A 24,653-nucleotide genomic window follows, 5' to 3' on the forward strand; every position below is an offset into this window, starting at 1 on the left:
TGTCACAGTCAGCTGTCATAGTCCGTCCATCTGTCCATCCTTGATAACTCAGCCAATTTTAGGCAAACTTGACAGACTGGCAGAGATAAACTAACTAGTTTTCTCCCAGTCTGTGCCTGGGAGAGTCATTGCTGGTGTCCCTGACTGGAGGAGAAGCCGGAGCACCCCCAGCTCTTTGCTGAGTCCAAGCAGGGCTGAGAGGCAGGGGGGCGCCAGGCACTGTGCTTGGCTGGCCAGCCCAACAAAGGTAGGGAGGAGGGCAGCACCAGGGGAGATGGAGTATGCTTTGAGGGCGTGGGGAGATGGCAGTGGGGACCCAGAGATATGAGAAGGACCTGGGGACGTGAAAGCAGTCATACAGTTTGGAGACTTACTGTGAATCCTGCACGAGAAGGGAGAGGAAGAGGAGGAATAGCTCAGCAGGAGGTACAAAGTGCAAAACAGGAACAGATTTCCATGTTCTGCTCATGGAACAACTTGTTTCCTCTTCAGTCATGGACACAGTTATGAATGTTGCAATCTCACATTAAAAATTGTTCTTAGATAATGTGCATGCCCTTTGCTGTGCCTGACTACAGATGAGTCTCTGCATAGTTTGTTCCTTTGGTCAAAACAACTGGAAAGCCTTTGGTGCACATTGCTGCTATTGCAAAATGTTAATCATTACCATGCTGTCAGCCTTAAAAAGTTTGTTCACATGAAATGTTAAGCTCAAACCAAAGAACTCCAGTTGTCTTTATTGATAAAAATTAGAAACTTTACTATGGTTTTTTTTTTATTATTATTTTACCAAATTTGTCATGATTTATGTTTAATGGTCATGATAGGAAGCAATATTTGAAATGTCAGATGCACTATTGGAAGGTCTGTGAAAAAAGAGGGAACTTCGGCAACTCCAAGTGGAAGACTGTGCTTGAATGATAACTTTTTCCTAAATGCTTAGATACCTTTATCAGATTTCAGAAGGGTTTTTGAGAAATTCTGGATTTTTACCTGTTTGTAAACAGTTTTTTCTCTAGATACTTACGTTTGTGGCATTTTCCTGCCACTCTACATCTACATTTCTCACAGTTATCTCTGTGCTCTATGTTTCAACTAGGTAGGCCAGCTGCCTCACCATCTACTGCTTTTTTCCTTAGTTCTTTTGCTGTAATTCCAAGAAGTGGACTCTGTATCTTCATTAGTGAGCTGATAAAAGCCTAAGTTTTTAATCTGGAAGGTTTAGTCTCAGTGGAGGGCTTTATGTAGAGAGAATCTATTGAAATAAAGTTGCTTGTTTTCCATGAATTTATAAAAGTAATTTCCCTCTTTTCTTAACAGAACGACCTTTAAGTTGTGTTTGTTTATATCACTGTAATTTAATGCTCATTAGTTCTGAAACATCCTTGTCTTTTTGGTTAAAAATGATCTCTAAAGTGATGAAAATTTCCAGTCTTGGCAGAGATCAGAGCCTGACCAGCTTCTGATTAGTACTTGCTTGTACACTCTTTTCCTGTGATTGTGTCCCCTAGTACAATAAGCTGCCTCCCTCGTTTTGCCTGAAAGTGCAGCCGCTGGCTCTTGGCTGGAGTGATGTAGTTAGAATGACAATAGGATGTAGCAGGCTACAGCAGGAAACAAGGCCCTGCTGGGGAAGGTCAGGAAACCACTTTAGGATCATCAGAATTTTCTGCCATCTTCTGAGACCATAAGACCACATATTAACTAATGTATTTTTAACCCTTCTAGACAGTGATCCCTGCATGGTTATGTGTGCACTGTTACTCTGTGCTGCACAGATAACTGTGAAATAAGCATGAAGTTCTGTGGTGAGCAAACAGCTTTGCTGAAGATGCCCATTGTATATGCAAGTACAGATATATATATATATATATATATATCTAAATAAATTAAAACACAGTTTTTGGCAGTGGAGTGGCTGGATTGAATAGGCTTGAATAGTTAAAAATGAAATAGCATGCATGTCCTTATTTCAGATTATTTGAAGAAACAAAGTACCTTTATTTTCTCTCCATTAAGTATTCTATAATCAGCATGTGTGCTCTTGTGTCTCAAATAAATCTCTCACCTTCTGCCCAGGCTCTGTAACTAGGGAGAAAAGTACAAATACTCTTATTTCTGTGAAGGTTTTGCTTTCTGTCCCTTGCATGACATTTTGCTTGGTTGTGCTCTACTGCGTCATAATCTTTTGTTTCTCAGAAATTCTTTAAGTGAATTTCACAAGACAGGGCTACTTGTTCACTTTATTATTTTGTTTATATATAAGCTTAAGGAGGGGTTGCTGCAAAAGTTTGAAAAGTACACCAAGTGTACCAATTGTGTTGTGCAGTTTTTCTGTTTTTAAACAGACATTAGTATGGTTTCTCTAATTAAGAAAAAAAAATACTGTGTTCAATGTTATTGTTGTTTCTTCTGTACATTGTATTTAACACTATAATTAAAGCCATGACAGGACACCAGAATTTATAGATTATAGGGAAATACATGTAAATGGTCTTCCTCACCAGCAGATTTCTGTTGTTATAGTGTGTGATGAAATGTAGGTGAAAGAGGTGTGGGTTTTGGAAGGGGGATCGCAGTTCGAAGGAATTGCAGCAGTGCCTGCCTGGGTACTGCTAGAGCAAAGAGAGCAATACAGTCTGCAGAGAAACTTAGGCTTTTACTTCTGTGCTCGTTAATTTTTGCAGGTTTTCTTTCACTTTTTGTTTGAGCCAAATTGAAGTCATCTCCAAAATTAAAAGGCATGGTCATTTGGCTGGAATTTAAAGATAGAGAAGAGCAAGCTGAGAATCAGTTTCAGTGATTAGCTGTTCTCCCAGTGAAGAAATCACTGTGTTTAAGTGTGCTTAAACTCTGCTTCTTCCGAGAAGAGAATAGAAATCATTATTACACAAATTGCTCTTTACCTAATGGTGCATCAGCTGGATGTTAACAAGAATCTCTTAAAGGTGTTGCTATTTCCTGACGATGTAGTATTAGAGAAGAGATCTCCATTTAGCAGTGTTGTTGAAGTGAGGGTACAACATGTCACCACATCCAGCTTTTGCAGTCTGGGGACAAGCATTCCAAGTGACCACTTTACATTTCTGTCTTTACCAGGCTTGGGAAAAACCAAGAGAAAGACGAGTGCGAGAGACGCCTCCCCTACTCCCAGCACAGACGCAGAGTACCCTTCCAACGGCAGCAGCGCCGACCGGATTTACGATCTGAACATTCCCGCCTACGTGAAATTTGCCTACGTTGCCGAGAGGGAGGATGAGCTGTCCCTCGTTAAAGGGTCCCGAGTGATTGTCATGGAGAAGTGCAGCGACGGCTGGTGGAGAGGGAGCTACAATGGACAGATCGGCTGGTTCCCTTCGAACTATGTGGTAGAGGAGGTTGAGGAGGCAACTGCAGATTCACCCAGCTTCCTCAGCCTTAGGAAAGGCGCTTCCATGAGTAACGGCCAGGGCACCAAAGTACTCCACATCGTTCAGACACTGTACCCATTCAGCTCGGTCACGGATGAAGAACTCAATTTTGAAAAAGGGGAAACGATGGAAGTCATTGAAAAGCCAGAAAATGACCCAGAATGGTGGAAATGTAAAAATTCCAGAGGTCAAATCGGTCTTGTTCCTAAAAACTATGTAGTAATCATTAGTGATGGTCCTTCCATGAACACTTCCCATCCACCTCAGATAAGCTACACGGGACCATCTTCTACCGGACGATTTGCTGGAAGAGAGTGGTATTATGGGAACGTTACCCGGCACCAAGCAGAATGTGCCCTGAACGAGAGGGGAGTGGAAGGAGATTTCCTTGTTAGAGACAGTGAATCTTCGGTAAGTGGTGCTCAGCCCTCAGGTTTGTAACCCCCGTGCATGGGTTAGCAAGCACGGCACTTAACAGACTCCCTGTCTTGTCACCCTTAAAGAAACGAGCAGGGCTTCAGCATTACCAACCAATATCCTCCCTCCTTGTGAGAATGGGTCTGTCAGTGAAATGCAGTGACATTTACACTGAAATTTAACAGCTGTGGTCTGTATTATCCAGGGGTTTTTTTAAATTTGTGGACAATCAAGTAAAATATTTCAGGTTTCCATTTGGCTTTTCATGTGTTTCTCATGCAATCCTCAAATTTAAAGCACTACATGGTAAAATAATTCTAGGTGATTAAAAATTGATTAGTCATTGATTTGATCTGTTTTCAAACAGAATCTTTGCATTGGTCAGTTCTGTTCTACGTTTAATTTTAAAATTACATTGTTTCTTTATCAGTAAAATTCCATTTAAAAGTATTTTTGATCTACTTAGATAATTTAGTTTATAATAAGGTAAAGTTGTTATTATATCTAGTTGTTAAGGTTGTTATATACAGCAGAGAGGGTCAGTATGCCCTGTAAATTGAGCCTTGATGGCATCAGAGGGATCTGAGTAATGCTGATTATGGTTCATGTCATTCTGAAAGTTCAGATTTAAAATTCAGCTGAAAGGACTTTCATGTGTGCTGAGGCCAGAGAATTCACAGTTAAAGCACTAAAATTTAATTATCCTTTGGCTGTGATTTTGAAAAGATGACAGATTTTAATCTTATGTTATACATAACATTGAGAAAATTGACAAAATACAACTTTTCAACAGTCCCAGATATTTTTATCTGAAGACAGTATTGTCTGATTAAATTTCAGGCACCTCTCCTTGATGAATTTGCTCTGCAAAAACCGTGATAGCTATCGAACTACCCTTTCTTGGAAGCTCTGTGTCATTGAATTCCTATTTCTGCTTAATTATAATCTAAACAAAGGCAAATGCAAATAAACCTCAAGAGAACAGGAAAAAAGTTAGAGATTAAATTAAAATAAACTAGAGGAAGATAGGAAGAAAAATAGGAATTTAGAAATCATGACTGATTTACAGAGGCTAAGAGGAATCAAGTTTGTTTATTCAACAGAAGAAAAGACTGATGTGAGACGCACAGTCTTGTAAAATGTAGAAAGCCACTGGAGGATTATGGTAACCATTAAATTACAGTAATTCCTTTTTTTCCCAACATTCTTTTCCTATCAGCATCCTGTCAGATAGAGGCATACTGGATGTGGTGGATTTTTGGCATGTTGGTCCAGCAGGTAGAAGCTCACTTTCAGATCTAGAGGCTTCATTATGATTTATACTGAGACAGTAGCTATCAATTTCCTTTCATCTCTTGAGAAAGTGCCAGAAGGAGAGTGTGAAAATGAAGACATTACTTAAAATGCAAAAATGCTTACCCATTTTTCAGGACATGATATGTCACAGTGACCACTATGCTATAGCTTGGTTTTTTAGCTCTTAAGAGTCTGCCTCTATCTGGAGTAAATGACCTACCTTCAAAGAACACAGTAACCTTTTTATTTAATGTGACATCATAACACTAAATCCTCGCATTCAAAGCAGTTTCAAACTTTTTGCCTGCATTGTGGATGGAAATCATTGCTTTGGAGTACAAAAAGATTCATTCAGAATGTGCTCTTCAAACTATTTCTAGCATCTAACACTAAGTGGCATAACAAAAAAATTATTCAGTTCATATCACAGCAAGTTTTTTGCACACCTGCAGGTAAAAAAAAGGCACTGAATTGAGGAACTTAGCGTTTTTCCTTCTTTTTGTACTCTTTATCTGGTCTTGAAAACCCTGTATTTGAGCCTTTTTTTAGCTATGAGAAAACTGCAGTTATGCACGTAAATACCTCTGTGTTAGTACTGCATGTGGGTTTTAGTTTTTCTTAGGTTTAAAGAAATAATTTACCGCATCTCAAACTTTCATCTGCCCTAATCTTTATGTATCATTCCATCATATAGTGTGTTTATGTATGTGAATTATAAAACACTGGGGATTGCTAGTTTTTTCCCTGGAGTGCCACAAATGATACAATAAGTGAATGGGCATAATTGCAAGCATTGAGAAAAGGATCGTAAAAATCTATTTCAAACTTATTATGTATGGAATAAAAGAGTTTAGCAATGACTAATGAATTTCTGACAGTTGCTGTATTTCACACATGTGACTACAGAGGTTGTTCATGCTGTGGCTTAAAGTCACCAGGAGTGTCTTCACAATCTGAGCAGATGGTCTTGATTAGAGAGAACAGGCTGAACAGAGCCAAGCTGTCAGCTCCCTGATTTGCTCATCTGACCACCAGACCAGCACTTCCCACTACGCTGTGTTGCTAACTCACCTTTAATGCTAGGAATGCAGGGGTTATTCCTTTCTAGAAAGGTCCATAGATAAAACTGTGAGTCATGCTCCTAATACTGTGCCTGATTTTTGACCTGTTTTAGAGTTTTCGGTAGCCTTCCATCACCATAGTTACAAAAATTGGTCTGCATAAAAGTTTTCCTTAGATTTCAATTTTGCTCTTGTTACTGAGCTATGAAAAGCTGTCCTTGGATAGATGAAGGTTTGTATTATTCGGTATTCACTTGATGAGACTGTCATGTTTTTGCATTTCAAGTGTTAGTAGTTGCAAGATTTAACAATATTTCTCTAGATTTAACTTGCCACATGTTTATCTCACAGCTAGATTTCTTTAGCCAAAAATATTTTCCTCAGTAACACTTAGATCTAGAGGATGCTACCATAGAGGAGAATAACCTGAGATGAACTCTGTAAGGTAGCTAGGAGGCTGATTATCTTCATTAATTACGAAATACTATTATTAGAACCATAAACTTGTTTGAACCATTTAAGCCCATAGTTTATGTAACAGGCACAGTTCCCTACTGATAATGTTTTTGCCAACTGTGTTATACCTAGGTAATGTCACCTTATTTTGGAGATCTAAAAGAACTCGGTACATGCCTTATTAGAAATACTGCTAGCTAGTTCTTCTTTCTGTTGCAGGCTGCTAGGTTAATGAAACCTGCAGTTTGTCTCATTTAAGTAACAAAACAATGAAAAAAGAGGCAGATTAACCTATGCAGTCTCTGTGGAGCCACTTTTTGGATTGCAGGCTCTTCAGCAGTCAGATTTTTGGTCTCTTTGTGTAGCTCCTAACCCAAGACAAACAGGTCTTGGCTGATACTGGTGGTCTTGCTTGGGTGGGTGATTGTAATGCTTTGAAGACCTCAGATTTCACTGAGTACAGAAGCAAATTTGAATGGGAGAGGGTTGTTTTGTTCAGGTTCACACCAGGAAACAAGTGTGCTAACTAGTACTGCAGCTAACAGGAAGCAGTAGTGTGTCACCTCCAGCTTCTGAGCAGAGCCTTTGCTGCAGACACCCTTAAACTTCAAAGGGAGCTTCTGTCAGAATTTGTGGGCCCCTTGCAGTCCTCTGCAGGTGGCTGTGAAACTGGTGATCAGGCAAACACCAGTGCTTCGTAGTCCTATGAGGTCTTCTCATGAAGCAGAGGAGGTGTTATTTTTCTCAGCCTATGTTAGTGAGTGAGCTATGCAAGTTTTTGGATGATTTCAGGAGCAGTTGTTCATTAGGAAGTATTGGTTACCTTCTGCTGGTAGTGTTACAGCATTCAGGTTACAGTAACCCATCCTAAACAGAGTTGCAGAGTATAGTTTTAAGATGATACTGATGATTTTGGGCCTATTAAAATGATTCTGAGGATTGTAGATGAGACTGGATTTGTCAGTTTTTGAGATCCTATTTAGCTTCTGTTCTTTGTCTAGCAATAATGACAATAGAAAGAGGAGGCAGAGGTTCAGAGTTTGTATGTTTTTTGAGGTGCTAATTTTGTAGCATTCAGTGTCCCATGTTTTCCTGGGGTTTTAATCCTGCAGCTGTTGGATAGAAGCAAGGAAATGTGGCAACTGTTTAAAAAGTGAACATTGATCATGTTCTGTGACATGCAGTGATTGGTAAGTACAGCAGACATGAGGAGAAAGTTTTTCTTTGAAAAACGGCGTAAGGAAATATCCTAGTGGCTTATTTTAAATGGAAGAACAGAAATCTTATTAGAGCTGTAGTTGAAGATCAATGAAACCAATTCATATTTGTGACCTGTGTAATATTGATTTTGGAACATGAACATTACATAGGGAAGAGAATGGTATTTGCTTATATCCAAATGAAACAGAAGGGATAGAAAAAGAAATTAACCCTCCCAGATGGCTCTTTCCAGCCTGACCTTAGATCTTTGAGCCATAACTTTGAGTTTTTTGGCTGGGTGATAGAGTAAGAGGAGAAGTGAGGGAAAACTTGGGTATGGAAATGGAACGAGTTGGGGAGCCCCAGGACAGGCTCACTGATGGGAGCTCAAAGAGCCTGGAATAGTTTGAAGAATGAGTGTGTGAGAATATCTTTTTGAAGAAAGGACATGGGCAAACAGAAATGGAATGAAAGGGAAAATTTGAAATAAGTTACAGGATCAGTAAAAGATTTTCAGAGGGAACTGTTTTTCACAACCTTGCCATTTATAAATGATAAAATTATCATTTCATTCTCAAATTGAGGATGTGAAGAGGGAACTCGGTTTTTCATGTTTCACTTGTTTTTCCTTATATTGCTTTATCACTTGTTTTTGTGGTATTTTTTAATTGGTTGTGGGTTTTTTTTAAAGAGCATTCCATTTCTCACCAAAGAAATAAAGAAACAACTTCCTACCATTTGTTTTCCACATGGCACCAGCTAGCTGATGATCATCTCTAGGTACAAGCAGGTGTTAATGGAATTGAAAGCAATTCAAAGTACTACAATACAAGGACTGTAGGTGCATTCAACCTAATATTTAATTTTCTGATTTAGGAATTAATTTAACTTCAAGTTAGGTTTTTCAGGTGTAGGTCTTTCCAGTTATGGTGGTGCAGAAATATTCATAGTTTCCCTGCCACAAAGCTATGCTCTGTAACTCTGTTGCAGAATCATCAACTGTTCTATAGATTTAAGGGATTAAAGCTTACTTTTGATCTGCTTTTATTTGGTGTATGTGAATCTGTTTTTCCTGGAAAAGTTAGTGTGTAAACATCCAAATGTAGCAATTAATTTAAGAGGGAGAAGAGAGAAAAATTGGCCAGCAGTTAGAACAAAATAGCTTTAACAGTAAATAAAATAAACAGACTTGGAGCAAATCCAAGGAGGACAGCAGGGAACCAATTCAAACTGCATTGAACCAGCATACTTTGAAATGGAAGTGTTCATAGCAATAGTTTATTTAGATTTTTTAAAATAATATTTTTAACGAATTTGCATTTGTTAGGGCAAGAAGGAACCAAAATAGAAACAAAAACAAGTCAAATTCCTTTTGCTGTTCATTCTTGAGTCCTATAGAAGTTACTACTCTGAGACAAATAAAGGGTTTCAGGATTTTTGCAACAGCTGTTTGAGCTCTTCCATCTCTTTGCACCGGATGATGACTCTCAAAAGAGTTAGATCAGCCCTTCCGCTTTTTACATTTTTTAAATTAAATCAGATAATGAAAAAATAAACTTTGTAACGTAGGCTGCAGAAAATATGATAATGCCTTCTACTTAGGTATCAGTCTAACTAGAGGCTCCAGGGCTGTGGAGAATAGACAATAGTTCATGAGAAATGTTCATTCACTAAGGTTATAATTAAACTGGCAGAAGGAGTATTTAATGTATTGTGTGGATCAGCTCACAGAGATAGATGCCTGGCCAGTGCCTGGGTCATAGGACAGTGGGTCAGAGGTCCAGCATCACTCTGCATGTCATTAGCACATCCTTAATGGCCTAGAAATAATGTTTCTTAAGAGATACAAGGAGCTTTGAAAACTCATAATTTTGACTTGCTAAAAACAACTTTTGTCAGAAAATAGTAAAAGATTTTTGAGAGCAAAGTGATTATTTCAACTTCTTTTTCAACTTTTGCCATAAAATTGTTTCCTGTTTCTAAAACAAACAAAAAACTTTAGTTGAGATTATGAACTTCCTATTTGTAAGTTCTTCTGTTTTAATTGAGGGCCTTTTGGTTACTGGTTTTTGTTTGGTGTAGGCATCACCCATGGAAACAGCAGAACTTAGTCAGCAAGATTTGATATTGTTTTTGGAATTCTAATTGGCTAAGCTGTACTTGCTGCCTCAGTCTGTCCTTGGTGAGACCCTACAGACCTGCCTGTGTTCAGGGCACAGCAATCAGTACACTGCCCATGGGTCTAAACTTCTCCTCCATGAGCTCAGGGTCCCAAAGCTTCCGGAGAGCTTTGTGCAGGCCTGTGCTTTGTTACTGTTTAATGGCTGCTGCTTGGCACTATGGAGGTTCCACTGGAAGCAGGTCCCAGGCCTGTGTGGCTATGGCTGCTGGTGGGTTTGTCCACACTGCATTCAGGGCTTTAACCACAGCAAAGTGTTTGTACAGCCAGGTTGGCTTTAACCCAGTGGGGTAGGTGCTGAAAATAGGCCACTCTGGTGTGAGTTCTGTGCAGCCTTCTTTATGATGCTGCTGAGGCAGGGGCTTCATATCAGAGATAACTGGCTTAAAATAGCGATTTTCGTACTTAGAGTTAGGGATGGACGACAGGGCACAAAATGTATCTTGGGTGGAGCACTGGAAATCCCAAAGATGCACTCTTATGCACATTTCTTTCCATCATGTTCTCCCACCCTTCTCAGTCCCCTCTTGGCAGTCACAGAGAGTGTTCCATGTATTTTGAGCCAGTGGCTGCTCACTGCCAGAGGAAGCCTTCCTGATGGAGCCTGCACTGACCCGGTCAAGGCCCAGTGACCCTGGATTATAGATGGAACAAGTAATTATCCTATGGGTATTACATAAAATAAGTTTTAAAGAAGTGATGCCTGTTGATCTGGAATGTAGTGGCTTTAAGTAGAAGAGGGTTAGGCTAAGGGTGTGGGGAGGTTGCTGCTGCCTTTAGCAGAACAAAAGGAGAAGAGCTGCTGCCCAAAGCTGAGCCTCGAGTCTGAGTTGGACCAGAGCCAGGTCAGCAGGCATGGCAGGAGCTTTGTTTGCTCTGGGCAGGGCCCATGGAGTTAGAGGGAAGGCAGAAAAAGCGTTAGTGCTAAGACAGGTGAGGGGGAGATGCAGGAGATGAGATTTTTGGGATCGACAGGACATGAGGAATGTGTGGGCAGAGACCCATTTTATTGCAGGAATAAAGACAGCATATCTGAGAAAAGGCTGTTCTCCAGCTTATTTGGGTATGTGCTGGGTGTGTGTTTGACCCCTCACAAATGCAGTGTAGAGGACTCAGGGTGTGGTTTTGGGAAGTCTGATGTCAGCAGTAACATGTGAGGGCTCCTGACCCCTCCAGTTGGTCCTCTCTGGCATAGAAATTCATGTTTTGCCCCTACTCTCTAGTGTAAGAGCGATAATAAAAGAAAAGAGGGAAGAAAGAGAAAGTGAAAGGGAGATCAGATGGCAGAGGAAAGGAGATCTGCAGCCCTGGATGCAGGATCAATCCAGCCAACAGGGTATCCAGGGCCTGGGCAATGTATCACCAAGGCTTTTTGGGGCTACCTGGTTACAGGTAAGCTTTCCCCTCCCTAGGATTAGGTTTCTTCCTCTTCATATTAATGAATCAGCATGAGTACTCTTCTGGATCTTTATGGAAATGGGGGGAGCTTTGAGGGTCTTTTGGTAGTCTTGATCCCCCTCTGCTGGACTTGCCTGTTCCTTGACCCCATTCCCATGCCTGCATTGTTTTGTGTTGTGTGGTCTGCTTGGACCAGAACAGGAAAATTGGCCCCAGAAGGGTGCTGCCCTACCTGTGCACATCCCCTGCTTTCCAGCCACATCCTTCTCTAACTTGCCTGCTTGAATGGTCATTGGTATTTGAGGCATAGACAGCAGCACATTAAATCCTTATTGCCCAGGCTCCTACACCATCTCTGTGGCCAGCCAGCAGCAGTAGGTGGCTGGAGACAGAGTTCAGCTGGAAGCAAGGGACACTGTGTCCTTTCTACCCTCCTATGTGGCATGTGGTGAAGGAAGTGGAATGGTCTCATTCTGGCTGTTTGGATGACAGCTCTCACCTTGTTAAAGCAACTGATTGCCAGGATGAAGAGATTTATCATTAGAAATTGTTATGTCCTGAGTAATTTAATTAGTGCATAAATTCTGTATTTTGTGGGTAGTGGTGTGATGGTGAGATTTGTACGGTGGTTTTTTTCTATAGCTTTATCTTGTTTTACAAAGAAAATGTACTCAATGGGAGAAATTATTCCCTGTGCATGTGGTAATGAAGATAAAAGGTGCATGTGTTTTTGTCTTTTGCAATGCAAAGCAAGAATGGCCCTCTAGTGGTCATGGCTTTAAAAAAAGCGAAGGGGGATTTTCTTCATCTCGCCCAAGCAATATTGCAGTAATTGTTTTCTCCTGGGCACTCTAGTGAGAAAGACATGCATGATAAAAATTCTTCCCTTCTCCTTGACATTCTTGTGCTTCTAGATTGAGTAACTAAGATAATATTTGCAGTTTAGTCATGTAATTGGCAGCTTCAAACTGTGCATCTGGGGAGCTTTCACTTAACTGACTTAACTGCTCACATTAATAACAATGGTAATTATTTATTGAATAATAGGCTATTGGGTTTCTTAAGGAGCTAAAGCACCGAGCTGTGGCTAATGTAAATTACTGTCAACTATATGACACAGTTTGTTCCTGAAATAGCAAAATTATGCTGTCATTTTGTTCTCTTCTATGTAATTTTTTCTTTCTTTCTCAATTCTTCTCAACAGCCCAGTGACTTCTCAGTATCTCTAAAGGCATCGGGGAAGAACAAACATTTCAAGGTGCAGCTCGTGGACAATGTCTATTGTATTGGGCAGCGGCGATTTAATACTATGGATGAGTTGGTGGAACACTACAAAAAGGCTCCCATCTTCACCAGTGAACACGGGGAAAAGCTATATCTTGTGAAAGCACTTCAGTGACGTTGAAGATGGACTTGGCCACCTGGGCCTCTTATAACTTACAAGCCTTAGGTCCTAAATTCACTTTTATAGAGCAGAGCAATATCTGAAGCAGGCTTAAGGAATAGGCTCTTTCTAAAGTGTTTGCTCTGTCAGTTGCTGTTTGTCCTTTTTTTTTTGTTTGCCTCTCTTTGTGTTCCAGTTTTGTTAACCTCTGACCACCTCTCTTCAGGTTGAGAGTTTCCCTTGGGTGGCCGTGGCGAGCACTCACCTTCCCAGCAGAGTTCAAAACGCCCCTCTCCTGTGTACGTTTACATAGTTAGCTCAGATCAAGGAGGGGCGTTTTCAATTCAAACCAGTGTTAATCTGTTCAGACTGCTCATGCAGGCACAACTCTCCCTTCAGAGACATCGGGCACAGTTTGAATGCACTGAAGCTGCAGCTGCTTAAGTGAGAGAGAGTAGACATAACAGTTGTGGCTGTGAGTTCTGTAGCTCTATCGCTTACCGAGTAGGATAATACAAAACCTCCTAGTTCCTAGAAGCACTCTTTACACTGTACTCTGCTGTTACATTGCCTCTCTGACTCTTCGTAAAGAGTACACTAATTAAAAGCATTTTGTAATAGTACTTCTTAAACTACTATGGTAAGATTGTAGTAAAAGAAAACTAGTGTATTTTGGTCTGTAATTGCAAAAAAGAGAAATTTTATTTGAAAGTTGATTACTAGAGAAAGAATAATTGAATTGTAAAGGCTGAATGTTTTGGTAATCTACAACCAAATGTGCCATCCACATAATGCTTTTTCCTCTTGCCCTTCTGCTTGTTTGAATTAAACGATTATGTATTTAATTCTCAAAGTAATATGTATCTGTAGCTGATTGTTGACACTAATACAGAAGATTAATAAAAACTGATCTTGGGACAGGGTGGGGCGGGCTACCGACACTATATATATATTTGCTTTACAGAAAGAAATCTTCGGGTTTTACAGAGGATGGCGTGGTTGGTAGGAAGAGACACACAGAATGTTTATGAAGAAAATGCATTTTTCTCTTTTCTTTACATTTAAACTCCTTTATGGTTTAAATATACAGTCTTTAGATGGCACATTCCTGAGATTGAAGAACGGATCATGAGATCTCAAAATCTTGCATACTCAGTTTTTTGGATATTGTAATAAAAAAGGTATTACGTCATGATGGAGTACTGGATTTATCCTTGGGTGGTAGTCCTGGTGTTATTTTAGCAAGGTGAAATAGAGTAAATAATTAATTTGTTTGTCTTGGAATTTGTGTGGCCTAAAAAATCATCTGCGACTGCAGAGGACAGTTTTGATATGAGGCAGTGTCTATTGAGCTCTGTGTTTCTTGTTTCTGTGATAATTAAGTCCATTCATAGCTTTAATGAAATCTGCAAGATGGACCTATTTCCTGGTACCTCTTTGCTATTAAAACACATTTCTTACCTATTCTGTGTTTCAGCCAGTAGCAGTGCAACTACCTCTGTGTATAACTAGAGCAGGTTAAGCAGATACCAGCACTGTCTGACTTGCTTTGGGGTAAATCATGCCACTGCCAGGAGACTGCCCTGGCACCTTTGCCAATGAGCTGCAGTCTTGCTCAAATCCAAGAGGCAAGTACAATTTCTGAAGTTCTATGCACATACTATTTTTCCACCACTCTTGAAATCTTATTTCTGTAAGATTTTCTGAATTGACAGCTTGTGCTGAAACTAAAAAATGTATTTTTCTGTATGTGCATTAACTAATAACTGGGCAGTGACACTTGTGCTTGGTAAAGCTTAAGGAAAGAAAGCAGTGATACAGAGCAATCCAAAATGATCATGCATTATCCTGAAGAGCACCTACCCCATGACTGTCTTCTAAGAAGATAAAAGTTTTCCTTAGGAAGTTGGTGAGGATTACCAGTTGTTTACACCTTACCTACAGAAAGACTGCACAGTGGGCCTCTTAAAGTTCATGAGTGAATTCTGCAGAGAATGTAGGGATTTGCCTTCTAATACCTAGTTTTTTCTTTAGGTGAATTGAAGCATGTACCGGGTATGGCAATAATATTAAGAAAGTCAGCTATATGTTGTATGAGCATTTTCAGGTTTGAGTGAATTGCTTTTCAGTCTTATTGTCTCTTGGTAGTATTTGCAGAAATTATATATGGGAATGGTTTACCTTTTCAGTAAACAGATTAATTACTGTTTCATGCCCCATGTTCATTTTTTGGTGAACTCTCTTGGTTCCTAACTCCATTCTAGTCTTAGGACCTTAGAACTAAATCAAATAGACATCTGAATGAGGGTTTTACTATATGCTTTATATTTTAATGGATTTATCAAATTTTCTTTGCTTGTTTTTGTTACCTCATCCTCTGTAAACAACTTCTGTGTCTTGAGGTGTAAATTGTAAAGTACTTTGTTTTGGAAGCAGTTAGTTAGTTTATGACTTGTAAATTACCAGCTCAAGTAATTTCTTTTCTTTTTTTTCAAGTAAGTCTCACCTTGGTTTTTCCCATGCTGTTTTTTGTCAGCATGCTTCCCATTCAACAGGCTCATTAATAGCTCTTCAGTTGTTCCCATCATTATTAAGATATGTTCATACAAATTTTGCCACCTTTTCCTGCCCTTTTGATCTCATTTGTTGGACTTGGCCTAAGCATTAATAATCTTCAGTACTATATGCTTCATAAAGGGGCAATAGATGTGGATTTTTTTATTATTTCCCTATTTTATACTCACCTTTCAATTACTTGACAAAATCTCACCTTTATTTTTTGACTACTTAGAGCCTCTTTGTCAAAGCTTGTGGTGGGGGTGGCATTTTTTTTTAAATATGAGCAGAGTCATGGTGACCTGAATTTCTTTGCTTACAATATTCATTAAAGGCTCAAATAATTTCTGATGGAGTAGAAGTTGTGATTTTTCTTTATGGTGTTTAGTCTGGCTTTTGCCATCCTACCTGATTCATACAGGTGCTTAAGTTGTACTTCTAAGTACTTCTCATTCCTGTACAGCTGTTAATGTTTTCTTGCCTTGCTGGTGTCTTTGGAGGAATGTGAATGACTTGTGAATCCATAACAGTTTCCACACAGTGGCAGAAACTTTAGGTCCATGTTTATAATTTTAGCTCTTGGAGCTTGATGACAAACTCCCACTTGATGTTATCTTGACTGTTTGTGGTATCACATATTAGCTGGGGACAAATTAGTAAAGGATTAATATACAAGTGCACTGAGAATATGCCAGGTAAACTCACATGGACCTACAGTGTTGCAAAAGCAAAGGATTTGCTTACTCTTTTTTGAGAAGAGGCAATGAAGACATGCAGTTGGGTATTTAACATCTTTGACTGCGTGAACAAACTCTGATGTCCCACACTTGAATGGTTCTGCTTAGTGTTCTCCATGCAGATCTTCATGTCTCATGAAGGTATATTAAATCCTTAAAGTTTACAGCTGTTCCTCCAAACCTTTATTGCAGCTTCTCTGTACTGTAAAGTTTGGTGTCTAGTTTAATGGTTTCACTATGAGGAAATAGAGATCTTCCACAGTTAGAACAATAGCTTCTGTTACAGCACAAAGTTGAAGTACTTTCAAAATGCCACCATACAATTTCACCTATAAAAATGAGTCAGATTTTTGCCTAAATTATAAATAAAAAACTAGAAAATGGATTACAGGTCCGTTGAACTAGGTTGACAATTTACTTGGCAAAAGCTACTAAATAACTGTAAGGACTTTCATTTCTTCTTGATCTTAAGGTAGTTTAATTCAGTGCTTCAGAGGTAAATGAAACTTGGGCAGTTGCTACAATCTGGATCTGACAGGTTCTGTTTTCTTACTCCAGTGGGATGGGATGACTCATTTTTAAATGGAAGCTTGTTAACGTACAATAAGCTGTGGAAATTGTATTGCTGAAGTAACACTGATCTCTTAAAATGCTCTAGGAACTGTGAACTTTCCTATTAATTTCTTTTCAGTACATTCAAAATTCAGTGCCTTTTTGTGAAGTGGAAAAGTGCAAGCCAGCAAGAGTACAGCATGCACAGTCATGAAGGGCATTACCTGTGCCACATGAATGAAAGGATGCAAGTAAATGCTACCATTCATTCACTATTTTGATTAACAAGTAAATCAGTTGTGCAATAATCTTCCAGAAAGTATACTGCAATTGCAACCCAAGTGTGCACCAGCTTTAGTATGTGATAACAAGGCCTAGTGTATGTTCTTGTGCCATTGTCTTGCAAAAGCAATAGCTTGCTGTCTTTTTCTCTTTTTTAGATGGGCGTTCATGTTGTTGGATATAGTTATAATTTGTTGGAGAAATCAACACATAATGTTTTTTGACATAAATTGACTTAATGTGAAAAATAATTTATATATGGTATACTTAAAACTGTAGTATTTTCTGGTCTTCTGTGTGCTGCTGGAACTCTATGCTCTTTTTGTATTTTAAAATGTAATTTTTTTTCTGGCATATTCTTAGTGTGTCTTTTCTTGTTAGAAAATAGGATGTTTCTCCTGTTGTTACTTGAACTATCCACCCAGGCTGGTACAGAAGCTGACTAATAGAAGTGGCATGTAGCCATTGACACATTAGACAAGTTTTTCCTTGCATTTTCTTTCCCATGTGGTAATATTAAATGGTTGAAGAGTGGGAGGTTAAACAAAAAGAAAGAAGAAAGAAGACTCTAACTTGACAGATTATCTTCTGCAGTGGGAGTCCACAGTTTTGAGGAAAAAGTAACAGGTAAGAAATGTTCTTTTCTATTTTCTTAAATGGATTTTCTTTGAAATTTAGCCTGACATCATATGGCATGAGTGCATGAAGTAATACAAAGATTAACAAAAGAATGCTGATTTAGTCCATTTTATTGAAGGAATGGATGGATAAAGCTGTTGATCTCAATGTCTTACTATAGAAAATAGTCATCTTCAGAAGGGGAGAGCTGGGATTTTGGGGACTGCTTTGTTGGTGGTGGGGCTTTTTGTTTTGATTTTTGAGGGAAGACTTCAAAAGAGGTGCCTTGCTCCAGTTTTCAAGCCAGATTTTACTTCTAAGCTTCTTCCCAAAAAACATCTCTTGGGTGTGGGCCAGGCCACAGGGAATCTGTTAAGTGGAATTATTCTCCCACCTGTAATTGAAACTGGTGGTGAATAATAGGCTACTTTTTTTAAAAAATTTTGATCTCCATTAGATTGGATACATACATCTATATGGTAATTAATTAGTGGGTTCTGCGGGTTACTGCCTTAGTTTTTCACCTGGGTTCAACTCTCTCAAGTTGAAATAAGCTTGATGAGGTGTTTTTTTTAAATTCCTTTTTATGTCACAGAACCAGTAGTGCATTCAGTGCAATTATAATTGGTAATGCAAAGAAGCCCTTCAGTTGTGGGCAGCTGGTATGTTTGGAATACTAAGTCCAGAGATGATGGTGATGATAATACAGCCATAAAGAACAGCAGGTAAGGGCACCAGCAGACAGTTAGAGAGAACAGGCTCTGGCCTCATTAACCAAGTGTCTTGATGGTTCTCTTTGTAGAATTAGGATGTTTATTTTCATTTATATACATAGCTGATTTGTAGAAGTGAAACTTAACCCTTTTTAGGTGTACAGTGTGTTTATACTTAAGTAAATTCACAGGAATTACTGCAGGAGAGAATGTGCATGTTGAGGCCCCAGGAAAATTAAGAGTTCTGGTGTTTATGACAGCTTTCCTAATGAAAATCTTTGCAGATTTATGTCCCTGTGAAAAGTGGGGTGTTAATTCATGTTCCTTGGTTTAGCACTGGCATTGGCCTGTCTCTGTGCTGCCACGACCTGTCTCCACCAAAGACAGGGCAGCTGTGATTATGTTAGAAGAGATTTCCGTAGTGTCAAGGCTCTTGTGTAACTAGGTTGGGCTAAGCACAGAGTGCAGTGTGAAGAGAAGAACAAGGTGTTGAAGAACCCACCAGGAATGGGTGGATGACACAGAGAACTCATTAGACCTAGTTAATGTTTGTCCATTGCCCTTACTAATTTAGCAGTGCATGCTGACATTATCAGTGTTGGATGTTGTGTGTTAATATGTCTCAGAGTTTTTCTTGTGCTAACAGAGATCAGATGTGCCACTTCTCTGGCTTGTCTCTGTGTAATCATTCTGCTATGAAGTTCAGAAAAGTTCAAGAGAAATAGGTCTTCATTTTAGCTGGCATTTCTGGTGCGGTATGTAACTATACCTATATTGTCAGCCTTCTGATGCTCTTTAATGTTACTATTTCTGTAAAAATTAGAAGCCTGAGCATTCTCAACTCAGTCCTTTGCCATGTGATGAGCATTAGATTAGCAGTCATGGGTCCCTCCATGGCAACATCCCATATTGTTTAACAGCGGTCTTGGAGACTTGTCTCCTTAAATTAGCATCAGATTTGTCTTTTTTTTTTTCTCTCTCCAATATTTTTCCTTAGAAATACATGTGTATCTGTATTTACAGTCTTTTTAGTTCCTGGAAAGTCTTCTGGTCTTTGGCTGCTGTTCTGGAACTTTGTGGATCATTTGGAACAATGGCCTTTCCATCCAGTATTGGCTTCTTGGGAAATAATACTCTTCATGTTGAATTGCATTATCCTGTGTTGGGGAAATAAGAGCCAAAGGTGCTTTCCTCCTTCATGATAGTTCTGGGAAGCACTTTGTCCTAATAGAATGAACTCTGGCCGTTCTTTAGAAAAGAAACAAAGAAAAAGAGGGAACAGATTACCCTTCCAGTTTAAATCAAATGCTCTGTAGTAAAAGCTTGCAAATCATTCTAAAACTGTAAAAATGGAGGAACTCATTATATAATGCAATGTCAGGAACTATTTGGTTACTTATGGAAGGAGGAGATTGCTTTCTTCAGCAGTAGCAGGATGTTAATTCTGCAATAGTCTTAGAATTTCTGTAAAACAAGCCCAACCTCCTTCAGGAATATATCTAAAATCTAGCTGTGCGTAGTACAGATCTGAATCTTTGAGGGTAGGGCACCACACAGTCACCTCGCTTGAATTTTTATTATTTTACTGTTAACTGCAATGATTTTGCTTTTATGATGACTCAGATGTATAATTTGTTGTGTATTTTTCCTAGTGCATTTGCATGTGGTCCAGCATAATTTTCATTGAAGCTGGTTGAGCTTCCAGGAATCTTGCTTGTCCTGTGTTTTATTCATGCCTTGTCTTCCTGCCTCATTTGTGCTTGGTCTTCTATTCTGCTTTTTTGCTTTTCTCACCTGTTTTCTCTTGTGCCCTAGAGCTTCTTCAGTTTTTCATCTCCTTCTTGTGTTCAAGTATTTCTACTCTCCTTTCGTTTACAAGCTTTAATATTCAGAGCCTGCCTAATGAAGAGGAATGATTGCTTTGCTCCACACTTCACCCTTACACCCTCAGATTGCAGAGGAGCAGGCCCACTTCCATGCATGGAGCTGTATTTGTGCTGTGGGAACATCAGGGAACAGATAATCAAGCAAATAACTATATGGCCTGAGCAAACCTGTTCTTGCTCACAGAGGTGGTTATTGGATGGTGCAATGCCCACTTGAATCAGCAGCTTGACTTTGGAGCTTCAGTGTATGTGTTCTCACTGTGGAAGGTGCTCAGACAGGCTAAACATCTGCAATTCTGAAATGGGGAGTGGGAAAATACATGGCTAGTATTCCAGCATATTTACCACAAATGCCATACAGCATGCTCATCAAAACAGGGGCAGTGAAATTCTTATGTTGGTATTTGGAAGTGTTGGCCCATCCCTTCTTTCTTCCTTACTGAAGTTTCTTCTTGACGTACCGGCTGGTATTTTCCAGCACTGAACAGAAAGAATAGCAAGGATTCCTCCAAGAGAGTTGCAATTCAGCAGTAGCAGCTTTTGAGATGTGATTTGCTTGAATGCATCAATCCATATTTAGGCTGATATAGTGGAGTTTTTACACTGGCATGTAACTATAATACTATGTTATAGCTGTAAATGCCAGTTTGTGCTGTTTATTGGGACTGTTACAATTATGGTGTGTGCTATAAAATCTTCATTCAAAACCTGATATCATAAACAAAGCCCTTTAATTGAAAATGAAAAATAGCCTCCAGCCCACATACAAAAGGAAGGAACAGCTCAAACTGAAAAGAGGAGCCAAAGTAATTGTTATGCGCTGTACAGTGATGATGGAGAGCAGACAAAGAGCATACACCAAGGAGCCATGGAAATGAAGCAGCATGAAAGGACTGGTGACAGCACCATTGGGAGTGTGCTCACCCACACGAATGGAGTAATGTATGTGTTTGCACCAGTGAGCTGGAGTGGAGTTCAAAATGATTGCACAAGGCATTTGCTAAGGGACTGGGCTCAGCAGGCCCAGGCCAGAGAAACTTCAGTTTCACTCTAAAGAAGTTTGTGCTTTTTCTCTCAAGACACAGAGGCGGGATATAAATAGCAGTGGGCTTGAATAAGCAGTCGGCCTCTGCAGCCGGAAATGAAGACATCTAAGAAATCCCCTTTGTCCCAGATAGATGTGTGTGTGTGCATGTTTACTTTCCCTCCATTTAAAAGACTGCTTCAGATTTTATTTGTTTGAGAACTGACTCAGTTCTCCATTCAAAATCAGTGCAAGCCTTTCCATATCAGACTAGTCACCAGAGAAAGGTTTGATTACCCTTGAGCATGAGTGTAATCCACATAGTCCTAGACTCTACATCCCTGGTGGAAGAGCAGTATTAAGCTCTATCGGTCAATACTAAGTCATTTGACAAAAGCATGGATATGAGTTGGATTGGGAGCTGCTGAAGCATAAAACTTGTTGAGGAGATGTAAAATATGGTGTGTGTCAATTCTGAATCATCTCTTTTTCAGTGAAGAGGTCTTAATGTCTGTTGTGGCCCTCCTATTTATGCAGTTATAACAGCAGACTTACCAGTACACATGCATGAGGGGGATGCAGGGCCTTAAAAACACTGACTGTGATTCTTATTTTTAAAGTGAGAGCATGTGAATCTGAGCTAAAATACACCTTTCTTGTTAGTGATACTGGCTGACCTGGTCTCTTTGCTGGTTCCTCATCAGTCCTTGTGAGGCCTTGTACATTTGACTGGGACCCATCTCTTCCCGGTCAGGATAGGAGCAAGTGAGTTATGAACTCTTAGCAGGGTGCTCTGAACTAGTCCTCGCCTGGGCTTTCAGCTGCTGTGCTTCCCAGTTATGAAAGCTGTCTTTTACTGGCCTGAAAAAGAAAGCAGGGAGATTTTTCCAGAAGGTTTTATCTCTGTCAGCAGGCATTAGGAAGAACAGTCTTAATTGAAATTAAGTCACGGTAAATTGTGATCTAGAGAGCTATAGATTTTTTATGCTCATCTAAGATGAAAGACAGGTACTGAAAAAAAGAGGAAAAATTAATGAACATGTTATTTTTCTCTGAATGTCATTCACCCTTCCTGTAATCCTTATCCTTTCCAGCTGATAGAGAGGTTTGACAGTACTTCCCTTCCCTCCCTGTGAATTTCTTCCCCCAAAACTCAAGAAACTGGCCAGTCTTGGTACTGTCCTCTCTTAAATGATTACAATTTACACTCGCCACATGTTTTGAATATATATATCTATATATATATATATAGATATATATATTTGTTAAGCAAGCATGGCATACAGGCGTGTTTCAGCAAGATTTGTCTATTGTTATGTGAGCACAGACAAAAATCCCAGCTCCTCAGTGATGCTGCCTACACTGAGAAGCACACATATACATTATCTGGCACCCTGATTGTTAGTTTGAGAATGCTTTTGTTTTTAATGGACAGTGCCCACGAACTTGAGATGCAGAAAAAGGAAATTATTTGCAAAGAACCTCTCAACATTATGCAATAACCACAAAGAGCATCAGCATTTACTTTACATGTTCTCTAAGGGCTTATACCAAGGCTGGCTGAAATTCAATGGAAAGATCAAAATGACTGCACTTGGCTTTGGCTCAAACTCTAATACAATTCATTTCTTCCTGACTTCTGTTTGATATCAGAAGGTATTAAGGCCCTTACACTTATGATTTTAAGAGGCCTAATTTTAGATTATATAGGGGATCAGAAATGTTAACTTGTATTCCAGAGCAGCTGACTAAATTATATATCTGTGTTTTCTAAACTATCTTAGGCGAGGCATATTTACTTTACCAATCTCTCATATAAAGAGTGAAGATAATGCCAAATCTGCAAAGAGAATGTTATATGAAAGGGGATTTCATGCTTACTTCAGTATGAACTATTGCACTGTTCTTTATCTGAATCTGGCTTCCTAAGTTTTCTGCTGTAGAATTACTGTGGCTTTTTTCAGATTTTCTAGTTATTAAAATTCAGCCCTCCAACTTCAGAGCTCCCTTGTCTAATGTTATTTGATCCTACCTAGGGGAATGTGTTTTAAGTGTTAGATATTTTTATTGGATAAAACCTTAATAGTAAGAATTTAAAGAATATTATACTTTGGGACTTAAAAACCTCAAGCTGGAGAAAACAAGAATGTTATTTGTTTTCTCAGTTTATTTCACCTTTAAATATTGTTCCAGGTCTTTAAGGAACACTGTGATGTTACTGTGCCTATGCACTTGGACCTTACATTCCTATTCCATAGAGATTTTGCAAGTTTTCTTCATCTATAATAAGCCAATATTAAAAATAAATTCTGAATGTCTCAAAGAATCACATAATGGTTTTGGTTGGAAGGGACCTTAAAGATCATCTAGTTCCAACCCCCTGCCGTGGGCAGGGACGCCTTCCTTTAGACCAGTTTGCTCAAAACCCCGTCCAGTCTGTCTTAGACACTTGCAGGGATCCACAGCTTCTCTGGGGGAATCTGTTGCAGTGCCCCACCACCCTCACAAGTAAATAATTTCTTCCTAATATCTAATCTAAATCTACATCTTTCAGTTTAAAGATGTCCTGTCACTACATCCCTTGTGAGAGGTCCCTCTGCAGCTCTCTTGTCAGCTCCCTTTAGGCTCTGGAAGGAGCTATAATGTCTCCCCAGAGCCTTCTCTTCTCCAGGCTGAACAACCCAGATTCTCTCAGCCTGTTTTCCTAGGTGAGGTGTTCCAGCCCTCTGGTTGTGTTTGCAGCCCTCCTCTGAGCTCCAGTAGGTCCCCATCTTCCCTGTGCTGGATGCAGCTCTCCAGGTAGGGTCTCACAGAGTAGAGCAGAGGAGGGGGGCAGAATCCCCTCCCTTGCCCTGCTGCCTGCACTGCTTTTGATGCAACCCAGAACCATTAACTTTCTGAGCTGCAATGTGCATGTTACCAGGTCATGCCCGGCCTGTATTTATGTAGAAATATATTTTTCTCGAGTCTTTTGGAATTACAGAGAAGACAGTGTCACATATATTCCCAGTTTCAGGACTTGCCTTTGAGATTGTCACTTGTTGCACCATGGTAGTGAAAATTTTTTTCAGTGTATGAAAGAGATTAGGAATGATTGCTTTCAATTCCTTTATCTCCTTGATTTTGATCCATGATCATTTTATCTTTCTGGTGGTATAGCAATACAACACAACTGTAGCTGAAGTTTGACAGTTTATTCCTCTTGAGTTCTCTTTCAGCTTCTCTGTAAGAAGAAGCATTAAGCTTGCTGCTTAGTGATGTTCCTTTCTTCCCTACTGCTTGGAACTGGCTAGCTTTATAAGCTTCATATTGCAGTAATCATTAGAAGATATTTAGTGTTGGGGGCTGGATACTTAAAAGAGCAGAGAGTTTCCAGGCAGGAATCAGATCCTGACAACTGCTTTAGTTTGACAAAGATTTTAATAGACAAGAATTTAGTGAGGTTTCACCTGTTTATCTGCTGCAAACTGGTCTTTTTTTCTTT

General features: G+C 39.4%; 1 protein-coding gene across 3 annotated transcripts in view; it reads left to right on the forward strand.

The window, feature by feature from the left end:
* NCK2 (NCK adaptor protein 2) overlaps positions 1-16,014 on the forward strand; it is an 86,260-nt gene extending 70,246 nt beyond the window's left edge. For all 3 annotated transcript variants that reach the window (XM_058824893.1, XM_058824894.1, XM_058824895.1), the window contains 2 exons: positions 3,100-3,821; positions 12,622-16,014. In XM_058824893.1, coding sequence (XP_058680876.1) covers positions 3,100-3,821; positions 12,622-12,816 — 917 coding nt within the window. In that variant the 3' untranslated portion in view covers positions 12,817-16,014. The remainder of the gene's footprint in view (positions 1-3,099; positions 3,822-12,621) is intronic.
* The last annotated feature ends 8,639 nt before the right edge of the window (positions 16,015-24,653 follow it).

This window comes from Ammospiza caudacuta, chromosome 2 (assembly GCF_027887145.1).
Source record: "Ammospiza caudacuta isolate bAmmCau1 chromosome 2, bAmmCau1.pri, whole genome shotgun sequence".
NCBI lineage: Eukaryota > Metazoa > Chordata > Aves > Passeriformes > Passerellidae > Ammospiza > Ammospiza caudacuta.